The sequence below is a fragment of the Tamandua tetradactyla genome, chromosome 7, assembly GCF_023851605.1.
Source record: "Tamandua tetradactyla isolate mTamTet1 chromosome 7, mTamTet1.pri, whole genome shotgun sequence".
NCBI classification, from domain to species: Eukaryota; Metazoa; Chordata; class Mammalia; order Pilosa; family Myrmecophagidae; genus Tamandua; species Tamandua tetradactyla.
The window spans coordinates 123474564-123494532 of NC_135333.1; the positions used below are offsets into that span (position 1 = coordinate 123474564).

The 19969-nt window shown below is 42.6% G+C and overlaps 1 protein-coding gene and 1 long non-coding RNA gene across 6 annotated transcripts in view; one reads left to right on the forward strand and one right to left on the reverse strand.

The window, feature by feature from the left end:
• Positions 1-19969, forward strand: part of LOC143642544 (uncharacterized) — a 79049-nt gene that overhangs the window by 32615 nt on the left and 26465 nt on the right. The gene's annotated exons all lie outside the window — the stretch shown is intronic.
• The window catches only part of TIMELESS (timeless circadian regulator), a 40294-nt gene continuing 26826 nt past the window's right edge, over positions 6502-19969 (reverse strand). For both annotated transcript variants that reach the window (XM_077111055.1, XM_077111056.1), the window contains exons 16-29: positions 17601-17698; positions 17395-17509; positions 17086-17287; positions 16697-16842; positions 15966-16051; positions 15761-15875; positions 15586-15668; positions 15209-15351; positions 14863-15031; positions 14713-14781; positions 14474-14592; positions 13376-13589; positions 13144-13248; positions 6502-7593 (exon numbers count right to left, since the gene is read on the reverse strand). In XM_077111055.1, coding sequence (XP_076967170.1) covers positions 7520-7593; positions 13144-13248; positions 13376-13589; positions 14474-14592; positions 14713-14781; positions 14863-15031; positions 15209-15351; positions 15586-15668; positions 15761-15875; positions 15966-16051; positions 16697-16842; positions 17086-17287; positions 17395-17509; positions 17601-17698 — 1738 coding nt within the window. In that variant the 3' untranslated portion in view covers positions 6502-7519. The remainder of the gene's footprint in view (positions 7594-13143; positions 13249-13375; positions 13590-14473; positions 14593-14712; positions 14782-14862; positions 15032-15208; positions 15352-15585; positions 15669-15760; positions 15876-15965; positions 16052-16696; positions 16843-17085; positions 17288-17394; positions 17510-17600; positions 17699-19969) is intronic.

Genomic DNA, 19969 nt, shown 5'->3' on the forward strand with positions numbered 1-19969 from the left:
CCTTTAACTTTGAAAAACTCTCGCTGTGGGGGAGGTTTGCCAGCCGAAGCGGCTTGGAAGAGTGCCAGCCTGCCTGGGGATCCGAATGTGGGGGGGGGGGTCGCCGGCCGCCGCAGCCGGGGAGAGCGCCCGTCTGAATCTCCTAGCCGGCCCAGGGCGCCAAGCATGGCGGGAGGGCGCCACGCGCCGCGGCCTGGGAGAGTGCACCGTTCCCAGCCGGACCGGGAAGCCACGTGTTTGGAAGGGACCCCGGTCACCATTCTCCGCGGCCTGGGGATCTCCGATCCAATTCTCCCAGTTGGTCCAGGGGCCTGCGCTTGGGGTGGGGGGCGCCAGCCGCCACGGCTTGAGGGGACCGCCTGTCCAATTCTCCCAGCTGGCCCAGGAAGGAGGAAGGGAGGGACTCCGACCGCTTGCCGCCCCGGCCCGGGGAAGCCTGCGCCCCTCGGCGATCTCACCGGAGCGGGTTCTCCCAGCCAGTCAGCCGTTCCAGAATGGGGTATGCTGTCTTCTTGATCTCTGTCGTGGCTCCGGGAGCTGTTCTGTATTGTTTCTACTCCCCTAGTAGCTGTTCTGGAGGAGGAACTAAGACCCGCACGTCTTACTAAGCCGCCATCTTCTCTGGAAGTCCTCTGGATAATTGATCTTTGATAAGGCAGTCAAGCCAATCCACCTGGAACATATGTAGTAGGAGGTGGTTTGCTAGACCTTACACCCAAAGCATGAGCTTTGAAAAAAAAGATAAATAAATGGGACCCCCTCAAAATTAAACACTTTTGTGCATCAAAGAACTTTGTCAAGGTAATAAAAAAGCAGCCTACACAATGGGAGACAATATTTGAAAACCACATATCAGATAATGATTTTTTAAATTTATTTATTTATTAATTAAAAAATATTAAGAACAAACAAAAACATTAACATATCATTCCATTCTACATATATAATCAGTAATTCTCAATATCATCACATAGTTGCATATTCATCATTTCTTAGAACATTTGCATCAATTCAGAAAAAGAAATAAAGACAACAGAAAGAGAAATAAAACGATAACAGAGAGAAAAAAAAAGATTATACGTATCATACCCCTCACCCCTCGCTTTCATTAATCACTAGCATTTCAAACTAAATTTATTTTAACATTTGTTCCCCCTATTATTTATTTTTATTCCATATGTTCTACTCATCTGTTGACATGGTAGATAAAAGGAGCATCAGACAAAAGGTTTTCACAATCACACAGTCACATCGTGAAAGCTGTATCATTAATCAATCACCATCAAGAAACATGGCTACTGGAACACAGCTCTACATTTTCAGGCAGTTCCCTCCAGCCTCTCCATTACATCTTGGATAACAAGGTGATATCTACTTAATGCGTAAAAAATAACCTCCAGGATAACCTCTCGACTGTTTGGAATCTCTCAGCCATTGATACTTTGTTTCATTTCACTCTTCCCCCTTTTGGTTGAGAAGGTTTACTCAATCCCTTGATGTTGGGTCTCAGCTCACTCTAGGGTTTTTCTCAATCCTTTGATGCTGAGTCTCAGCTCATTCTGGGATTTCTGTCCCACGTTGCCAGGAAGGTCCACACCCCTGGGAGTCATGTCCCATGTAGACAGGGGGAGGGTGGTGAGTTTGCTTGTTGTGTTGGCTGCAGAGAGAGAGGCCACATCTGAGCAACAAAAGAGGCTCTCTTGGGGGTGACTCCTAGGCCTAAATTTTAAGTAGACTTGACCTATCCTTTGTGGGGTTATGAACAAACCCCAAGACTGGGGGCTCAGCCTATAGCTTTGCTTGTCCACACTGCTTGTGAGAATATCAAGAATTCAACTTGGGGAAGCTGGATTTCTCCCCATTCTCACCATTCCCTGAAGGGGACTTTGCAAATACTTTTCCACTCACTGATCAAATCACTCTGGGATTCATCAGATAATGATTTTGTATCCAGAATATATAAAGGGATTCTTCAACTCTACAACAAAGACAAACAACCCAATTTAAATATGGGCAAAAAACATGAACAGACACTTCTCAGAAGAGGAAATACAAATGGCTAAAAGGCACATGGAAAGATGCTCACCTTCCCTGGCTATTAGGGAAATGCAAATCAAAACCACAATGAGATATCATCTGACACCCACTAGAATGACCATTATGAAAAAACCAAACCCACACATACACACACACACACAAAACAGAAAACGACAAGTTCTGGAGAGGATGTGGAGAAAGAAGCACACTTATCCACTGCTGGTGGGAATGTAAAATGGTACAACCGCTCTGGAAGGCAGTTTGGTGCTTTCTCAAGACGTTAAGTAAAGAATTGCCAAATGATCCAGCAATCCCATTACTAGGTATATATTCAGAGGATGTGAGGGCAAGGACACAAATGGACATTTGCACAGCAATGTTTATAGCAGTATTATTTACAATTGCAAAGGGATGGAAACAGCCCAAATTGTCCATCAATGGAGGAGTGGCTAAACAAGCTGTGGCATATACATACGATGGAATATTACACAGCAGTAAGACAGAATAAAGTCATGCAGCAAATGACAATGTGGAAGAACCTTGATGACACTCCTCAGTTACATTAGCCGAAAACAAAAGGGAAAATACTGTATGGTCTCACTAATATGAACTAACTTTAATGAGTGAACTTTGAGAACTGAAGTTAAGAACACAGGTTATCAGGAGATTGGGCAATTGGTGCTGAAGGAATAGATTGTGCAACAGGACTGATTGTAAAAACTTGGAAATGGCTAGCACAATACTACCTGACTGTAGCACCTAAGTATACTGAATGAAGCTGAATGTGAGCATGATTTAGGGAGAAGGGCTGAAGACACATATGAAACGAGAAGGAAAGATAGAGGATAAATACTGAGACAGTATAATGCCTATAATAGACAATGATAATGATTAAATGTACAAATAAAAAACGTTTTTGCATGAGGGAAACCAAATGAATGTTAGGGTGCTCAAAATAGATGGTATAAGGGAGAAAAAGTACAATCAATGCAAACTTGGGTCTATAGTCAACAGCAACATTGTAATATGCTTCCAGTGAATGTAACAGCATTATGCCAGAACTAAATGTCAACAGACATGGGGGTGGGGAGGAGGGGAGGGACATGGGGGCAGGGTATGGATTCTTTGTGGAAGTAAAGGAAGTGTCTTTATATAGATTATGGTGACAAAAAGATTATGGTGATGACAGTATGTCTATGCACTTCGGTTGGGTTGTATGATGTGTGAATAAAACTTTAAAAATGAACAGACACTGAGATATCCGTTGTTTGATTCAACTGCAAAAAATTGTAAAATTATCAAAATTTGAAATGAACATTCTTTTTCTGTAAATACACATTATGAGAACTAAATAGTGACAGGATCATTACTTTCATTAAAAAAATGAACAGAGAGAATATGCATTATAATATAATATGCATTATATAGATATCCCTTTTTAGTTTATAGTGTATTGAAGTGGCTGGAGGGAAGTACCTGAAACCTCTGATCTGTGTTCTAGTAGCCTTGTTTCTTGAAGATGATTGTATATAGATATAACTTTTATAATATGACTGTAGGATTGTGAAAACCTTGCATCTGATGCTCCTTTTATCCAAGATATGGACAGATGAGTAAGAAAAATGGATAAAAAATAAGTAATAGGGGGGACAAAGGGTAAAATAAATTGGGTACATGTAAATACTAGCGGTCAATGAGAGGGAGGGGTAAAGGGTATGGTATGAATGAGTTTTTCCTTTTTCTTTTTCTGGAGTGATGCAAATGTTAAAAAAAATTATCATGGTGCTGAATAAATAACTATGTGATGATCTTGTGAGTCACGGATTGCACATCATGTGTGGAATGTATGTGTGTGAAGATTTATCAATAAAAATATTTAAAAAAAATCAAAGTCTGAGAGCATTTATCCTTGGGGCTTTAGAAATGTTAGTCCAACCTTTTCCAAGGGCCTACACAGCAGCCTTGCTCTCTCCAAATGCTGGGGTGAGTTGCAACACTGGGGCACATGGGAAAACCACCTTTTTCTCAGCTCCATTCACTCCAGGCTTCGGGGCAGCACCTGGGATCTCTGCCATCCCTGGGGCACATGCTCAACCCCTCCAGAACAATGGGATGGCAGCCAGGCTCCCAACCAATCCCTGGCTTATGTGCTCCACCCTCTCTAAGGCTTGGGGTGACAAAACTCTTCTTGAGTGGAAGGCCGTACTTGGCCTTTGGAGCAAACTCACCCTCTTCAAACACATGGGTAGATCCACTCTCCTGGTCTGAGGTTTCTTGGCTTCTGACCTTAGCTTCTATAGTTTTGCCTCTGAAGTCATTTTTCCCTTTTAGTCCAGACTAGCAGTGGTTCCAATCCTGCAACACTCTTGTCTGTTTTCTATGTATTATGCAGGGATCCTAACTATCAGAGAATAGGACTTTCCACAAATCGTTTTGGATAACTCCATTTCCAATCCTGGCTTTTCCTGAAATGGCTGACTTGTTCCATGTTTGGTTAAATCCTCACATGGAGCCCTACTCACTGAGGTCTCACTTTTTGGAAGCCGAGAATTTTCCAGACCATCAATTTCTGTTTTCTTTTTACCCAAGAGTTCAGTTCTCAACTTCCTCTCACATTTTTACTATAAGGTGCAAGGAATAGCCAGACTACATTTTCCACATCTAGTTTGAAAATTTCTCCTGCTAACTATCCAAGTTCATCACTCTCAAATTCTACCTTCCACCCACAAAGAATGCCTTCCTCTTATGTATGTAGCAGAGATTAGATTACCTATAGGTATGCCTAAGAGTTACTTCTGGAGGACCTCTTTTGTTGCTCAGATGTGGCCTCACTCTAAGCCCAACTGCAAGTGAAATCATTGCCTTTCCCCCTGTGTGGGACATGACATCAAGGTTTGAAAGTCTTCCTGGCAGTGTGGGATCAACAAGGCCATCCTGACCAAAATGCGGAAAAGAAGTGTAACAAATAAGGTATCAGTGGCTGAGAGAGTTCAAATAGAGCCGAGAGTCTACTCTGGAGGTCACTCTTAAGCAAGCTTCAATTAGTCATTGCTACCTATCATAACTTACCAAACCCAATTGTGCCAGTTTGAAAGGATTATATACCCTACAAAAGTCATGTTTTAATCCAGATCCGTCTTATGGAAACTGCCTTTTCCCACAGTTTGGGAAAATTGTGGATATTAACCTCTCATCCAATTGTGGATAGTAACCTTTGATTAGAAGAAGACATGACTCCACCCATTGCAGGTGGGTCTTTATTAGCTTACTGGAATCCTTTAAAAGAGGAAGCATTTTGGAGAGAGCCGTGAGAACTACCAGAGAGCCCATGTAGCCAGAGACCCTTGGAGATGAAGAAGAAAAACGCCCCTGGGGGAGCTTCATGAAACAAGAAGCCTGGAGAGAAAGCTAGCGGATGTTGCCATGTTTACCACGTGGCTTTCCAGTTGAGAGAGAAAACCTGAAAGTCATTGGCCTTCTTGAATCAAGTTATATTTCCCAAGTGCCTTAGATTGGACATTTTTATAGCCTTACTTTAATTGGGACATTTTTGTGGGCTTAGAACTGTAAACAACACAATTTATTAGACTCCCCCCTTTTAAAAGCCATTCTGTTTCTGATATATCGCATTCTGCCAGTTAGCAAACTAGAACAACAACCAAAACCATTCCAGCCAATCCTAAAGAACACCCAGGGCAATATAATTCTACAAAGGTTCCATGCACTAGGGTAACTTCCCAGAAACCTACAACCTCCAGATGGGTTCCTGGACCAGATAAGTCCTAAAACCTAGAGGGCCCAGCCTCTCCATAACAGCAGTTAGTTCTATCTTCCTACCCTTTATTATTGACAGCCCCTTCCAACATAAAAAAAGTTAGAATGGGCATAGCCCAAACACCATTAAAAAGTGAGATAGAAAGATCAAAGGTGATGGTGGAATTATACAGAGAAGGTAGGGTTTAACAAATGAGTATGATTGCTAAATGATATCAATATTTCTTTCAGTCTCCAGTATCTTAGAGAAGCTAGATATAAAAACCAAAAATTGTAGAACTATAACCCAGACCAAACTCTAAAATCTGTTCTACAACTAACTATTGCAATTTTTTGAAATTTATTGTTTTTTGTATGTTATTTTTCATAAAAAAAGAAAAAAGTGACAATAAAAAATATATATATATTTCTTTTAGCCTCCAATGTTTTGGAGCCGCTAGAAGGAAAAATCTGAGATGATGGTATGGTGGTCAGTGACAAACTCTGGGATCTGTCCTGTAACTACTTGTTGAAGAGTGCTTTGAAAACTATTGCTTTTTTCTTTCTTTACTTTGCATATACGTTATTTATACAATAAAAAAGTTAAAATAAATAAATACATAAACTTAGCCAGATCTAGGAAGTGTCTGAGTCCTTGGAAACTTCAATTATCCTGGACCCACCCTTACCCCCCACCCCCCACTCCAAAGGCCATGGGTGATCCTCATTTGTTCAGGAAAAAAAGACCAAGTCAGTGAAAACAAGACAGTCTAAATGCATCCTTCACCTTGGTGACCCTCTGGCCTGAATGGCTATCTTCTCAATCTCACCTTCTCTCTAACTCAGCTGGAAACACAAGGGAGTCAGAAAGTTGATCTTTTCTAAGACGAGTGAAGGGTATGACATTTGAAATATTTATCTATCACTTTCCAGCCCAGACTTTGCCCTTCCCCTTCCCCCAAGCTGAAAAACTGACTTTTTCTCCCTTTTGGCCCCTGCTTCTTCCTGTTGCATACTCTTGTAAAATTAAAGATTTACCCTACTCAAAGTGGGAAATCTTCTATCTTCTGTTGGGGGGTACGGGGGCAGGGGAGAGAAGGAAAGCAAAGGAGTTTGGACAGAATGGCAAATCAGACCAAAATTAACACCTTTTAATTTTACATGTTTAATTTAATACAAAACACATTCCATCAGCTAGAGGGTACCTCATTCCAACCCTGTCTTAACTGTTGGAATTGGACTCAGTGTGTTTCTCATGGGTGATACAGGAAAGAAAATGAGGATAGGGGCATCTGTACCTTGAAAAATGGTATGAAATTCCCACCCATCATGATGTTAAAACGTTCCCCATCTGGTGCTTGACTCACCTCCAACAGAAAGCCAAAAGGAATGATCTAATAAGAGGAGTGTAGGGAACCCTCTATATTTCACTCACCCCTCTCATCTGCCAGGGGGCTCTAAGAACCAAGAAGAGAAAGAGAAGTAGGTTCCTAGAAGAAAAGTAGTACATCTCCAGGGAGCTATTGGAGCATGCTGATAAAAATGGAAAAAGCATGATCTGGGTACATTGGTTCCAGAAATTCCTGGGCCTTAAATCCATTGGGAAGCCGAGGACCCTGCTGCTTCTGTCCAGTAAGAGGAGTTCCTGGGTTTTATATGACCCTCCCAACTCTGGCTTAAATTCACTGTCTATGAACGGGTCTATATCTACCCCTAGGCTTCTGGATCTTCAGTCATTCTCATCTTCATCCTCAATCTGAAACCGTTTCTTCTTTTGGATTCTTGGAGCTCCCATCTCTGGTGCTATAAGAATGACGAGAGAGAGAGAATATCTGAATACATTAAGAGTAAAGGAGGGGTCAAGATGGAGGCTTAGCAATGTGCGCATTTTAGTTGTCCTCCAGAACAACTACTAAATAACCAGAAACAGTACAGAACAGCTCCTGGGGCCATGTCAGTGACAAGACACACAGCATACCCCAGTCTGGACCAGCTGGACCGGCTGCGAGCTCCCCCCAGAACCATGAGATCCCCAAGCCACAGCAGCCAGCACCCCTCCCCCACAAGCTGCTTCCCAGTGGGGAAAGGAAAGAGACTTTACCAGCAGGAGGGGCTGAGTACAATCAAAGGCCAATGGTGGAATTAATTAACAAATTCTGACTACTAAAAATAGTCCCCCAGCTCAGGTGAACCTGGTGAAAGCGAGGTCACTTATTTTCATCCCAGCACCAAGAGGGCAGGGTTGACAGAAAAAGAAAAAATAAAAGAAGGAAACAGAGGTTTCTGTGGCTGTCTTTCTACAAAGGCTTGACTGCCTTTGGATATAGCAGCAGGACTTCTCAGGCTGCAACTGCCCCAGGCATAGGCGGAAGCGAGCTTGTTTGGGGGCTTGTCTGGAGGCTGTGCCTTCCCCAGGGGAGGGGTGAAGCACAACTCAGGTGGAATCCCTCTCAAGGAATTCAGACCCCCCAGGGTTTGGAAATTTGAAGCCATTAAAACCAGCCTACAACCTCTCCTCTGTCTCCACCACGCCCCCAGCAGGGAGAGTCTGCCAAAGTTAAAGGTACCAAATCATCTTACGCTGGTGGGACCCACAGGAAGACAAGCACCACATACTGGGCAGGATGAGAAAAACAGAGTCCAGAGACTTCACAGGAAAGTCTTTCAACCTGCTGGGTCTCACCCTCAGGGAAAACCGACACAGGTGACTCTTTCCTCCTGATAGGAGGTCAGTTTGGTCTGGGAAAATCCGGCTGGGGTCTATAATACCTAAGTAGGCCCTCCTAAGTGTGTCGGGGGAAAGGCACCATAGAAGCAGGGCAAGAAACAAGGAAATAAGAACTGAAAAACTCTCCTCTGTTAAACAAAACTTAAGCTAGAGAGGAGTTCCGGGTCAAGATGGCGGCTTAACAACGTGTGCATTTTAGTTTGCCCTCCAGAACAACTACTAAATAACCAGAAACAGTACAGAACAGCTCCCCGAGCCATGACAGTGACTGGACACACAGCGTACCCCAGTCTGGACCAGCTGGACTGGCTGGGAGCACCCCCCCAGAACCGTGAGTTCCCAAAGCTGCGGTGGCCCGCGCCCCTCCCCCAAGGCCTCTTCCTAGAGGGGAGAGGAAAGGACTTACCAGCAGCAGTTTCTGGGCACATTCAATCGCCAATTGTGGAACGAATTAACAAATTCTGACTACTAAAAGTAGGCCCCCAGCTTAGGTGAACCTGATCAAAGCGGAGGTTGCTCATTTTTGCCCTGGCACCAAGGGGGCAGGATTGACAGAAAACGGGGGAAAAAAAAATAAGGAAACAGAGGTTTTTGTGGCTGTGTATCTACAAAGGCTTGATTGCCTCTGGATACAGTGGCAGAATTTTTCAGGCTGCAATTGCCCCAGGCATAGGCAGAAGTGAGCTCTTTTGGAGGCTTGTCTGGAGCTTGTGCCTTCCACAGGGGAGGAGTGAAGCCCAACTCAGGTGGAATCCCACCATCAAGGAATCCAGACACCAGGGCTTGATAATTTGAAGCCATTAAAACCAGCCTACAACCTCTCCTCTGTCTCCACCATGCCCCCAGCAGGGAGAGCCTGCCAAAGTAAAGGTACCACATCATCTTATGCTGATGGGACCTGCAGTCAGACAAGCACCACACACAGGGCAAGATAAGAAAGAGTCCAGAGACTTCACAGCAAAGTCTTTCAACCTGCTGGGTCTCACCCTCAGGGAAAACCGACACAGGTGACTCTTTCCTCCTGATAGGAGGTCAGTTTGGTCTGGGAAAATCTGGCTGGGGTCTATAATATCTAAGTAGACCCTCCTAAGTGTGTGTGTGGGGGGCGGGGGGTGGGAAGGCACCACACAAGCAGGGCAAGAAACAAGAAAACAAGAACTGAAAAATTCTCCTCTGTTAAACAAAAGTTAAGCTAAAGGTCCAGATAAAGCTGAACGGAATGTCAAAGAACAGACAGACAAAAAATTCATCCAGCAAGAAAACCCTAGATAAAAGAAATGAAAGCAATCTCCAGAATAAACTAATTAAGGTAATTAAGTGCCTAGACACCAGCAAAAAATAACAAATCACACTAGGAAAATTGAAGATATGGCCAGTCAAAGGAACAAACCAACAATTCAAATGACATACAGGAGCTGAAACAATTAATTCAGAATATACAAATAGACACGGAAAACCTCATCAAAAACCAAATCAATGAATTGAGGGAGGATATAAAGAAGACAAGGAAAGAACAAAAAGAAGAAACAAAGTCTGAAAATACAAATCACAGAACTTATGGGAATGAAAGACACAGTAGAAGAGATGAAAAAAACAATGGAAACCTATAATGGTAGATTTCGAGAGACAGAACATAGGATTTCTGAACTGGAGGACGGAACATCTGAAATCCGACAAGAAACAGAAACTACAGGAAGAAAAATAGAAAAATATGAGCAGGGACTCAGGGAATTGAAAGACAATATGAAGGGCATGAATATATGTGTTGTGGGTGTCCCAGAAGGAGAAGAGAAAGGAAAAGGAGGAGAAAAACTAATGGAGGAAATTATCACTGAAAATTTCCCAACTCTTATGAAAGACTTAAAATTACAGATCCAAGAAGTGCAGCATACTCCAAAGAGAATAGATCCAAATAGACATACTCCAAGACATTTAATAATCAGAATGTCAGAGGTCAAAGAGAAAGAGAGGATCTTGAAAGCAGCAAGAGAAAAGCAATCCATCACATACAAGGGAAGCCCAGTAAGACTATGCGCAGATCTCTCAGCAGAAACCATGGAGGCAAGAAGACAGTAGGATAATATATTTAAATTATTAAAAGAGAAAAACTGCCAACCAAGAACTCTATATCCAGCAAAATTGTCCTTCAAAAATGAGGGAGAAATTAAAATATTTTCAGACAAAAAATGAGGAGATTCACAAATGAGAGAATTTGTGACCAAGAGACCAGCTCTGCAAGAAATACTAAAGGGAACACTAGAGACAGATATGAAGACAGAAGAGAGAGGAGTGGAGAAGAGTGTAGAAAGGAAGACTATGAGTAGAGGTAAAAAGAAGGGAAATTAGATATGACATATAAAATCCAGAAAGCAAAATAGTAGAAGAAAGTACTGCCCATTCAGTAATAACACTGAATGTTAATGGATTAAACTCCCCAATCAAAAGACATAGTCTGGCAGAATGGATTAAAAAACAGGACCTATCTATATGCTGTCTCTACTCAAAGGACATGAGGACAAGGATACAAATGGACATTTGCACACCAATGTTTATAGCAGCATGATTAACAATTACCAAGAGATGGAAACAGCCAAAATGTCCATCAACAGAGCGTTGACTAAACAAACTGTGACATTTACATAAGATGGAATATTATGCAGCTGTAAGACAGAATAAAGTTATGAAGTATGTAACAACATGAATGGACCTTAAGGACATTATGTTGAGTGTGATTAGCCAGAAACAAAAGGACAAATACTGTATGGTCTCACTGATATGAACTGACATTAGTGAATAAGCTTGGAATATTTCCTTGGTAAGAGAGACCATCAGGAGATAGAAATAGGGTAAGATATTGGGTAATTGGAGCTGAAGGGATACAGATTGTGCAACAGGACTGAATATAAAAACTCAGAAATGGACAGCACAGTATTACCTAACTGTAATACAATTATGCTAAAACACTGAATGAAGCTGCATGTGAGAATGATAGAGGGAGGAGGGCTGGGGACATAAATGAAATCACAAAGAAAGACGATAAAGATCGAGATGGTATAATCTAGGAATGCCCAGAGTGTATAATGATAGTGACTAAATGTACAAATTTAAAAAATGTTTTTGCATGAGGAAGAACAAAAGAATGTCATTACTGCAGTGTGCTGAAAATAGATGGTAATTAATATTTTAAAATTTCAACTTATGTGTGAGACTAAAGCAAAAAATGTTTATTTGGTACAAATTTATATTTTTATTAGTGCATCTCCTAATATAACTTATGTAATAGTTGGTTGAACACCTTAAGTACATGAAACTTTGTATAGGACATGAGATTTTGTTGGTTTGTCCAGGTGATGCCCTGATGAACCCCAGAGTGATTTGATCAGCGAGTGGAAAAGTATTTGCAAAGTTCCCTTCGGGGGATGGTGAGAACAGGAGAAAACTCAACTTCCCCAAGTTGAATTCTTGATATTCTCACAACCAGTGTGGACAAGCAAAGCTATAGGTTGAGCCCCCAGTCTTGGGGTTTGTTCATATGAAACTTAACCCCACAGGGGCTAGGTCAAGCCTACTTAAAATTAGGCCTTAAGGGCGGGCCACGGTGGCTCAGCAGGTAAGAGTGCTTGCCTGCCATGCCCGAGGACCCGGGTTCGATTTCTGGTGCTTGCCCATGTAAAAAAAAAAAAAAAAAATTAGGCCTTAAGAGTTACCCCCAAGAGAACCCCTTTTGTTGCTCAGATGTGGCCTCTCTCTCCGACCAACACAGAAAGCAAACTCACCACCTTCCCCCTGTCTACATGGGACATGACTCCCAGCGGTGTGGATCTTCCCGGCAGCGTGGGACAGAAATCCCAGAATGAGCTGAGATTCAGCACCAAGGGATTGAGAAAAACTCTAGAATGAGCTGAGACCCAGCATCAAAGGATTGAGAAAACCTCGACCAAAAGGGGGAAGAGTGAAATGAGACAAAATGTCAATGGCTGAGAGATTCCAAACAAAGTCGAGAGGTTATCCTGGAGGTTATTCTTATGCATTAAGTAGATATAACCTTATTATCCAAGATGTAATGGAGAGGCTGGAGGGAACTGCCTGAAAATGTAGAGCTGTGTTCCAGTAGCCATGTTTCTTGATGATGATTGTATAATGATACAGCTTTCACAATGTGACTGTGATTGTGAAAACCTTGTGTCTACCTTGTCAACAGATGAGTAGAACATATGGAATAAGAATAAATAATAGCGGGAACAAATGTTAAAATAGATTTAGTTTGAAATGCTAGTGATCAATGAAAGGGAGGGGTAAGGAGTATGGTATGTAAAAAAAAATTTTTTTTTCTGTTTCGTTTTACATTTCTGTTGTCTTTTTATTTCTTTTTCTGAATTGATACAAATGTTCTGGGAAATGATGATGATGATGAATATGCAACTATGTGATGATATTGTGAATTGCTGAGTTTATGTGTAGAGTGGAATGAGCATGTGTTGGGAATGTTTGGGTTTCTTTCTTGTAATTTTTTTTTAATTAATAAAAAAAATGAGTAAAGGAATGTGGCAGAGTTTGTCTCCAGGATTAAAGAGAAAAGTGATAGAGCGAAGAAGACAAAAGCACGTCCCAATCACACTCCCTACCTTTGGTCCTGCCCTCATTTTCCTCCTGTTCCTCATCACTATCCAGCAATAGTCGCTTTCTGGTTGCTGCCTTCAGCTGCTCTTTCCCACCTTCAGGTTGTTCCTCTGAAATGGCCAAAAGAGGCATAAAATTAGGAAACTGGGCCCTCACATTCTCAGTATATGCTATTAGCCCTCTAGACCCACATAGTTGGCATATAGTAAACACTCAATAGAATGTTTCTTCTGTTACCCTCTGGGGACACCAGGCCTGCTTTCTTTTTACGGGCTAACAGGGGGGCTCTCAGGGCTTGTGCTTGGTCCTCCTCTTCTCGCCCTTGTTCTCTAAGAACTTCAGGTTCTAACTCTGGCTGCAGCTTCCTCTCTTCCTCTGGTTGACTCAAAGAAGCTGCTAACCTCCTGAGCTGGGTGGGACTCTGCTTGGCTGGAATTCGCCAGAAAGTTTCCTAAAGGGGCAAAGAAATTGAAAATGACAGGAAAATCAAAGGACAAGCCTCTTGTTCACCATATTATTATTGCTCATTGAATAAATGTGACCTTCCATGGGTGAAGACTCATAAGGGTTGTGGATTTTACTTACTGCTAATGTATTCAATATAAACTCAATGTCTAGCACAGTGTCTGCTACATTAGAAGGTTCCCAGAAAATATGGTCGTTAAATTGAATAAGTAAATAACTGGATCTTGGGGATTTAAAGGTGAACACAACGTGATCCTTGCTCTCAAGGAACTCACAATCAAATGGGAGAAAGAATAGATGTGCTATAACACCACAGGATTAGAGACATATCGAGGGAATGAACAAAGCCCTGCTGCCAACGTGACCATGTTTTCTCCAGATGTTCAAGAGTGACAGGAGTGCTTTTCAGAGGAGGTGACAACTGAGTTGATTCTTGAAGTTTGGGTAGAGATTCATCAGAAACAGATGGTGTATATGTGTATGTATAGCCTTCCAGTAGAGTGACAGGTATGATCAAAAGTCTGGAGTGAATGGCCTGGTGTTTGGTGGATGGAAAATCCAGGATGACTATGATGTGAAGCATGTGTGTGGGCAGTATGGCTATGAGGCTGCAAAGTTGGCCAAGGCCGGATATGCCGTGGAAGTTCTAGGCTCCATCCTGTAAGCAGTGGGGAATCCAGTGCTCTGCACAGGGGAGGGACATGGTTGGAACAATATTTCAGAAAGTTAAGTCTGGGGGCAGTGTGTTAGATGAAGGAGCCTAGGTCAGAGGGGATGAGGTAATTGCAATGAGGAAGAGGATGTATTTTTCAAAGGAAAGCCAAGACATCTTAATGGCTACCTGGCTGACACTGTAACTGGTTTGTTTACCTGCCCAGAAGCAGGGGGCCGAACCCCTAGCTTGCGCAACAGCTGCTGAAACTGTTCATTTTCCATTGCTTCCTCATTTTCTTCTGTCAGTGGCACCAATGGAACTGCCTGGGAGCATCCTAGGACATGATCAAGATAGTTAAGAGGTGGCAAAGAAAGATCTAGTCCTTTATCACACAACCAGGTCTCCAGCAGCCTAGAGTCCCTGCCCTCCTAAAAATGACATTCTGCCCACTCACCATCCTCTTCTCGATCATCTGCTATGCGAATCAGGTAGTTCTGGAGCCAAAATAGGGGAGCAGAAAAGCCTAAGAGAAGGAAGTAAAAACACTTGGCCCCTACTCCCAAACCCTTCCTTCTGAGGCATATCTTCCTACCCAAGTCCTTACCTTCCTGACGCAGGCTTTGCCCAAGGTTTTCAGTCAGGAAGACTGAATTACCCTGGGCTTCATCTGCTCCTGAGCCCTCTTCTTCCTCTTTATTCTCTTCCTCTGGGAGGTTTTCCTCTTCTTCCAGATCTTCTTGGCAAAAATCTTCCAGGGAGTCCTCTCCATTGGGCTAAAATTCATTGAGGTAGGAAATGAGAAAAGGAGATAGGAAGAGGAATTTAGTGGAATTCTCTGGTTCCTGAAAACCTCACTGGCAGGACCTAGCTACTGAGTCAAGCTAGGCTTCTTCTAAGGAGCACTTCAGGGGTGTGGGCACATGTAGACAGAACAAGGATAAGAATGTTACCAAGCTGGAGGGAGCCAACTTCTTCCGGCGTTTCTTGTACAGCTCCCGCCGATCTGCCACCAGCCCCAAGGCCAGCAGTTTATCTACTATTCGGGCCCGGGAGCGTTTGGCTGTGATATTCTTCATGATGTGACCCATGACATCTATAGAGAGGGAAATGAGAAAACCCATGTGCAACAGGAGAAAGGGATTAGTAAAGGAAATCGGAGGTCTTTGGAAAAAGGCCAGCTTAATTCACCTAAAGTGACAAACAAATACAGTAAACAGACAGAAAGGATGAGCAAGATAAGTGTTTCTTGAAAAGAGGAGATAGGAAGAAGAGAAGTGGACAGCTTGGCTTTCATCTTACAGGTTCCCTGAACTTCCACCTTATTTACCATCTGAATCCTGGAACTCCTCAAAAAGCCGCTGAAGCTCCAGCTCCTGATCTTCTGTCCATAATACAACAGAGGTTCCTTTCCTGTTTAGGAAGGTGATCAGAGTGGAAGAGGGGGTCCGGGTATTGTACAGAGGATTCCCCATTCCAATTCCCTTCAGAGCGTGTGCCTCTACCTTTGGAAGTCCTTGACACTGTCAGCTAGTCCCAGCCGCACCAGATGGTGGATGACCTGCTTGCGTGTTCGAGCAGTAGTCAGGCGTGCCAAGATAGCATCCACCACATCCTGACCTGGGGTAGAGGAGTAGTTAGGCAGCAAAGAGGGGTCCTGAAGCTCAGGCTGCCTTCCTCATAAATTCTTCAGACATCAAGGTCTCATACCTTCCACGTCCTTCTGAGAGAGGTATAGTTCCCTAAGTTGGGCCTCTTCCTCTGGACTCCACATAGGAGGTCTGCGACTGGAAGACCTGAATGGGGAAAAGGGAAGGATGGGTTGTTGTTAGTTGTTGCCCAAAAGGAAGAAAATAAAGGCCTTCTCTGGTCAGGTCTGTAAGGAAGTTGTCAAGACCAGAAGAACAGAACGGTGATGCAGGTAACTCAAAGGAGTGAACTAGCAAAGGCTTATAGAATGCTTCCTTTGCTTTCCTTTCTCTTAAGAACCCCAAAAGTCAAACTAAGGGATTCTCCAGGCTGGGTCTATGGAACCTGACACTGTAGGGACTGACAGCATTGTGGGAAAAGGAGAATGTGAAAGGAGAAGAGCTGAAATATTCAGGGAAAGGGGACAAATTTCTACGAAACATTCTGACTTTCTCTGGGGGCCACCCCACTCCCAACAGTGGCCAACCCTATGAAGGAGGTTGCAGAATAAAACCTTCACCAGAGGTATTAGTGAAGGAGAAGTCAAATAGAGTAGCCAAGAGACTTAGACTCCAGCCCCTGTTCTCTTGAGTGTCTTTAGGCAAAGCATTTCACCTTTTGGGCCTGTTTCTTAACCTACAGAAGAGAAAGAAAGGTTGGACTAGATGATCTGCAAGCTCTTTTAGCTTTGGTACTCTGTGATTTTGTGTTACCCACCCTTACTGCCCATCTTTGCCCAGCCTCAAGCGTACCCGCCATCCAGCGAGCCATAGCCCTCAGTCATCTCTCGAATCACAGCAGAGTTCTTCCAGAACAGCAGCTCCACAAAAGCTTTCTGGTTGACTGCAGTCAGTGCAAAAAACTTGCCCAGGATGTACTTGGCAAAAGTCACTAGCTCCTATAGTAGAGGAAGACTGTTTTGAGGCCTCTGGCTCAAATTGTAACACAAACTTGGCTCTCTTCACCTGTTGCCAGTTTCCCCCTCCTCGTTCAGACTCTCTCATATTCTTCCTTATGTAGCCCCTTCAACCTCTCTTCTCACTTCCTCACAGTTCGCTTGACCCCCTCAGCATCCTTATATCTCCTTTTATCCCAAGACTCCCAGATTCCTCCAGATCCCCATTTCTTGGTACCCCCTCACTTTGTAGGCTCCAGCAGCAGGGTCACTAAGCAGGCGATTGAAGAGGCAGAAGAGTGAGAGCTGGAAAAGCAGGGCTTCCATCTTGAGGTCATGGGCTAGCCGGTGCAGCATCTTGACAACACAGTGGTTAGTGTGGGCACTGTTCTGCCGGTAGCTCCGCAGCAACAACACGTAAACTCGGACAACGGTGGAGCACGCAAAGCTACACCGAGATAGGGAGGGAGAGAATATCAGCAGAAGAAAGACAAAGCTCATCTACCTAGCTCCCCAGTCACCACCCTGGCACCAACTAGTTCTCTCGGCCCACACCGTTTCAGGTAGTCCAGAAAATTAAATTCTTTCTCTGACACTTGGACCACTTGCAACTCCTCCTCCTCTTCTTCCTCTTCTTCCTCTGCCCCTTGTTCCTCTGGCCCTTGTTGTCCTATAGGAAGAGTGAGGTTTACTGGGGTCTTGTAACGCCAGTGCTGGAGAAGAGCTGGAAGGAGGTAGATGTGAAAGGAATGGAAACTCACTTGGAAGTGGAGCCAAAAGGATTTGTTTTAGCAGCTGGATCTCTTCCTCTGAGGAAATGTCTTGAGAGCCAAACACATCTTCCTCTGGCCACACTTCCCTAGGGTATACAGAGAGAAAAAGCTTTAGCCAGTTGGAATTGGAGTTATAATTTGAAGTGGAAGAAGGAATTTAGACTTATTGCATTTGTCAACCAAAAAAGAATGCAAACTGTTACTCTAAAGATTTAACAAAAATGTTAGGGAAAATTTTCCTTATAAACCATGTTGCAATGAAAATCATATAAGAACAAAATGCAAACAATAACTGACAGTTGAGCAGACGTACATATCACACAATGATATTGTACAGTCATTAACAATTATCTTTATAGAAATACATTTAATGAGAAATAAGGCTCATAACATACTGAGAAGCAAAAAACATAAATCAGCATGTACAATGTTTATTTTGTAAAAGAAGGTATATATTATATATCTACATATAACACAGAAGGAAAAAACTCTGGAAGGCTACTTATCAAAATGTTAATAATATATAAAAAAAAGAAAAAGAAAAAGAAAATGAGAAGTGCTGGAGAGGATGTGGAGAAAGAGGCACACTTATCCACTACTGGTGGGAATGTAAAATGGTACAACCACTCTGGAAGGAAGTTTGGCAATTCCTCAGGAAGCTAAGTGTAGAACTGCCATATGATCCAGCAATTCCATTACTAGGTATATACTCAGAAGACCTGAGGGCAAGAACACAAATGGACATTTGCACACCAATGTTTATAGCAGCATTATTTATGATTGCCAAGAGATAGAAACAACCGAAATATCCATCAATGGATGAGTGGCTAAACAAGCTGTGTATATACATATGATGGAATTATGATGGAATATTGTACAGCAGTAAGACAGAATAAAGTCATGAAGCATGTAACAATGTGGATGAACCTTGAGGATATTATGCTGAGTGAAATTAGCCAGAAATAAAAGGGAAAATACTGTATGGTCTCACTAATATGAACTAACATTAATGAGTGAACTTTGAGAACTGAAGTTAAGAACACAGGTTATCAGGAGAGAGAAACTGGGTAGAGATTGGGCATTTGATGCTGAAGGAATACAGACTGTGCAACAGGACTGACTGTGAAATTCAGAAATGGATAGCACAATACTACCAGATTACAGCACAATAATATAAATACACTGAATGAAGCTGAATATGAGTGTGATCAAGGGAGGAAGGCTGGGGTCACGGATGAAACCAGAAGGAAAAATAGAGGCTAAAGGCTGAGACAGTATAATTTAAGAATGCCTACAGTGGACAATGATGGTGATTAAATGTACAAATAAAAAAATATTTTTTGCACGATGGAGAAAAAAATGAATGTCAACACCACAAGGTGTTGGAAATGGATGGTATATGGGGAAAAAGTACAATCAATGCAAGCTAGGCTCTATAATCGACAGTAATAGCGTAATATGCTTCCACTGAATGTAACAAAGGCATTACACCAAAAGAAATGTCAACAGGCAGGGGGCATGGGGGAAGGATACGGATTCTTTGTGGAAGAAGAAAAGGAAATGTATTCATATAGATTATGGTGGTGAAGGCATGCCTATATACTTAGGTTAGATTATATGATATGTGAATAACACTGCTTAAAAATGAACAGAGAATGCAAAAAAAAAAAATGAACAGAGAGAAACAAGTGCTAGAGAAAATGCAGAGCAAGAGATGTACCTATTCATTATCATTAGGGAAACTGAGAGGTGCAGCCCCTTGGATGGCAGTGTGGTAGTTCCACAAGAGGCTAGGGGTGGGGTTGTCATATGATTCTGAAACCCCTTTGCTCAATACATACCCAGAGGAACTGAGTGTGGGGACACAAATGGACATTTTCACAATGGTGTTTACAGTGCCAGTGTTCACTGATTCACAATGGATGGAGGTGACTAAGGGTACAACCAAAGAATGAAAGGGAGAACTATGGTGTATATATACAATGGAGCAGCAGCAATAAAGAGTGAAATCGTGAAGCATGCAACTAGGTGTATGAACTTTAAGGACTGTATGTTGAATGAAATGTCAGAAACAAAAAGACAAATATTATCATGTCCCAATTATATGGACTAACTACAATATAAAAACTTGGTGAACTGAAGTTGAAAGCATGGGTTATCAGGTTGGGGCCTATTGTAAAGGGTTCTAGATTACAAGCTCTTACGTAGTCACATATATTCAGGAGTTGTAACTATTATTTCTAAATTCTAAGATATTAAGCTATAACCTGGTTGTTCCCAGAAACTTCAGGTACTTACATGACACCTGAGACTCAGAGTTAGAGCTCTGAAGCTATGTAAGTCAGCAGTACCCAATT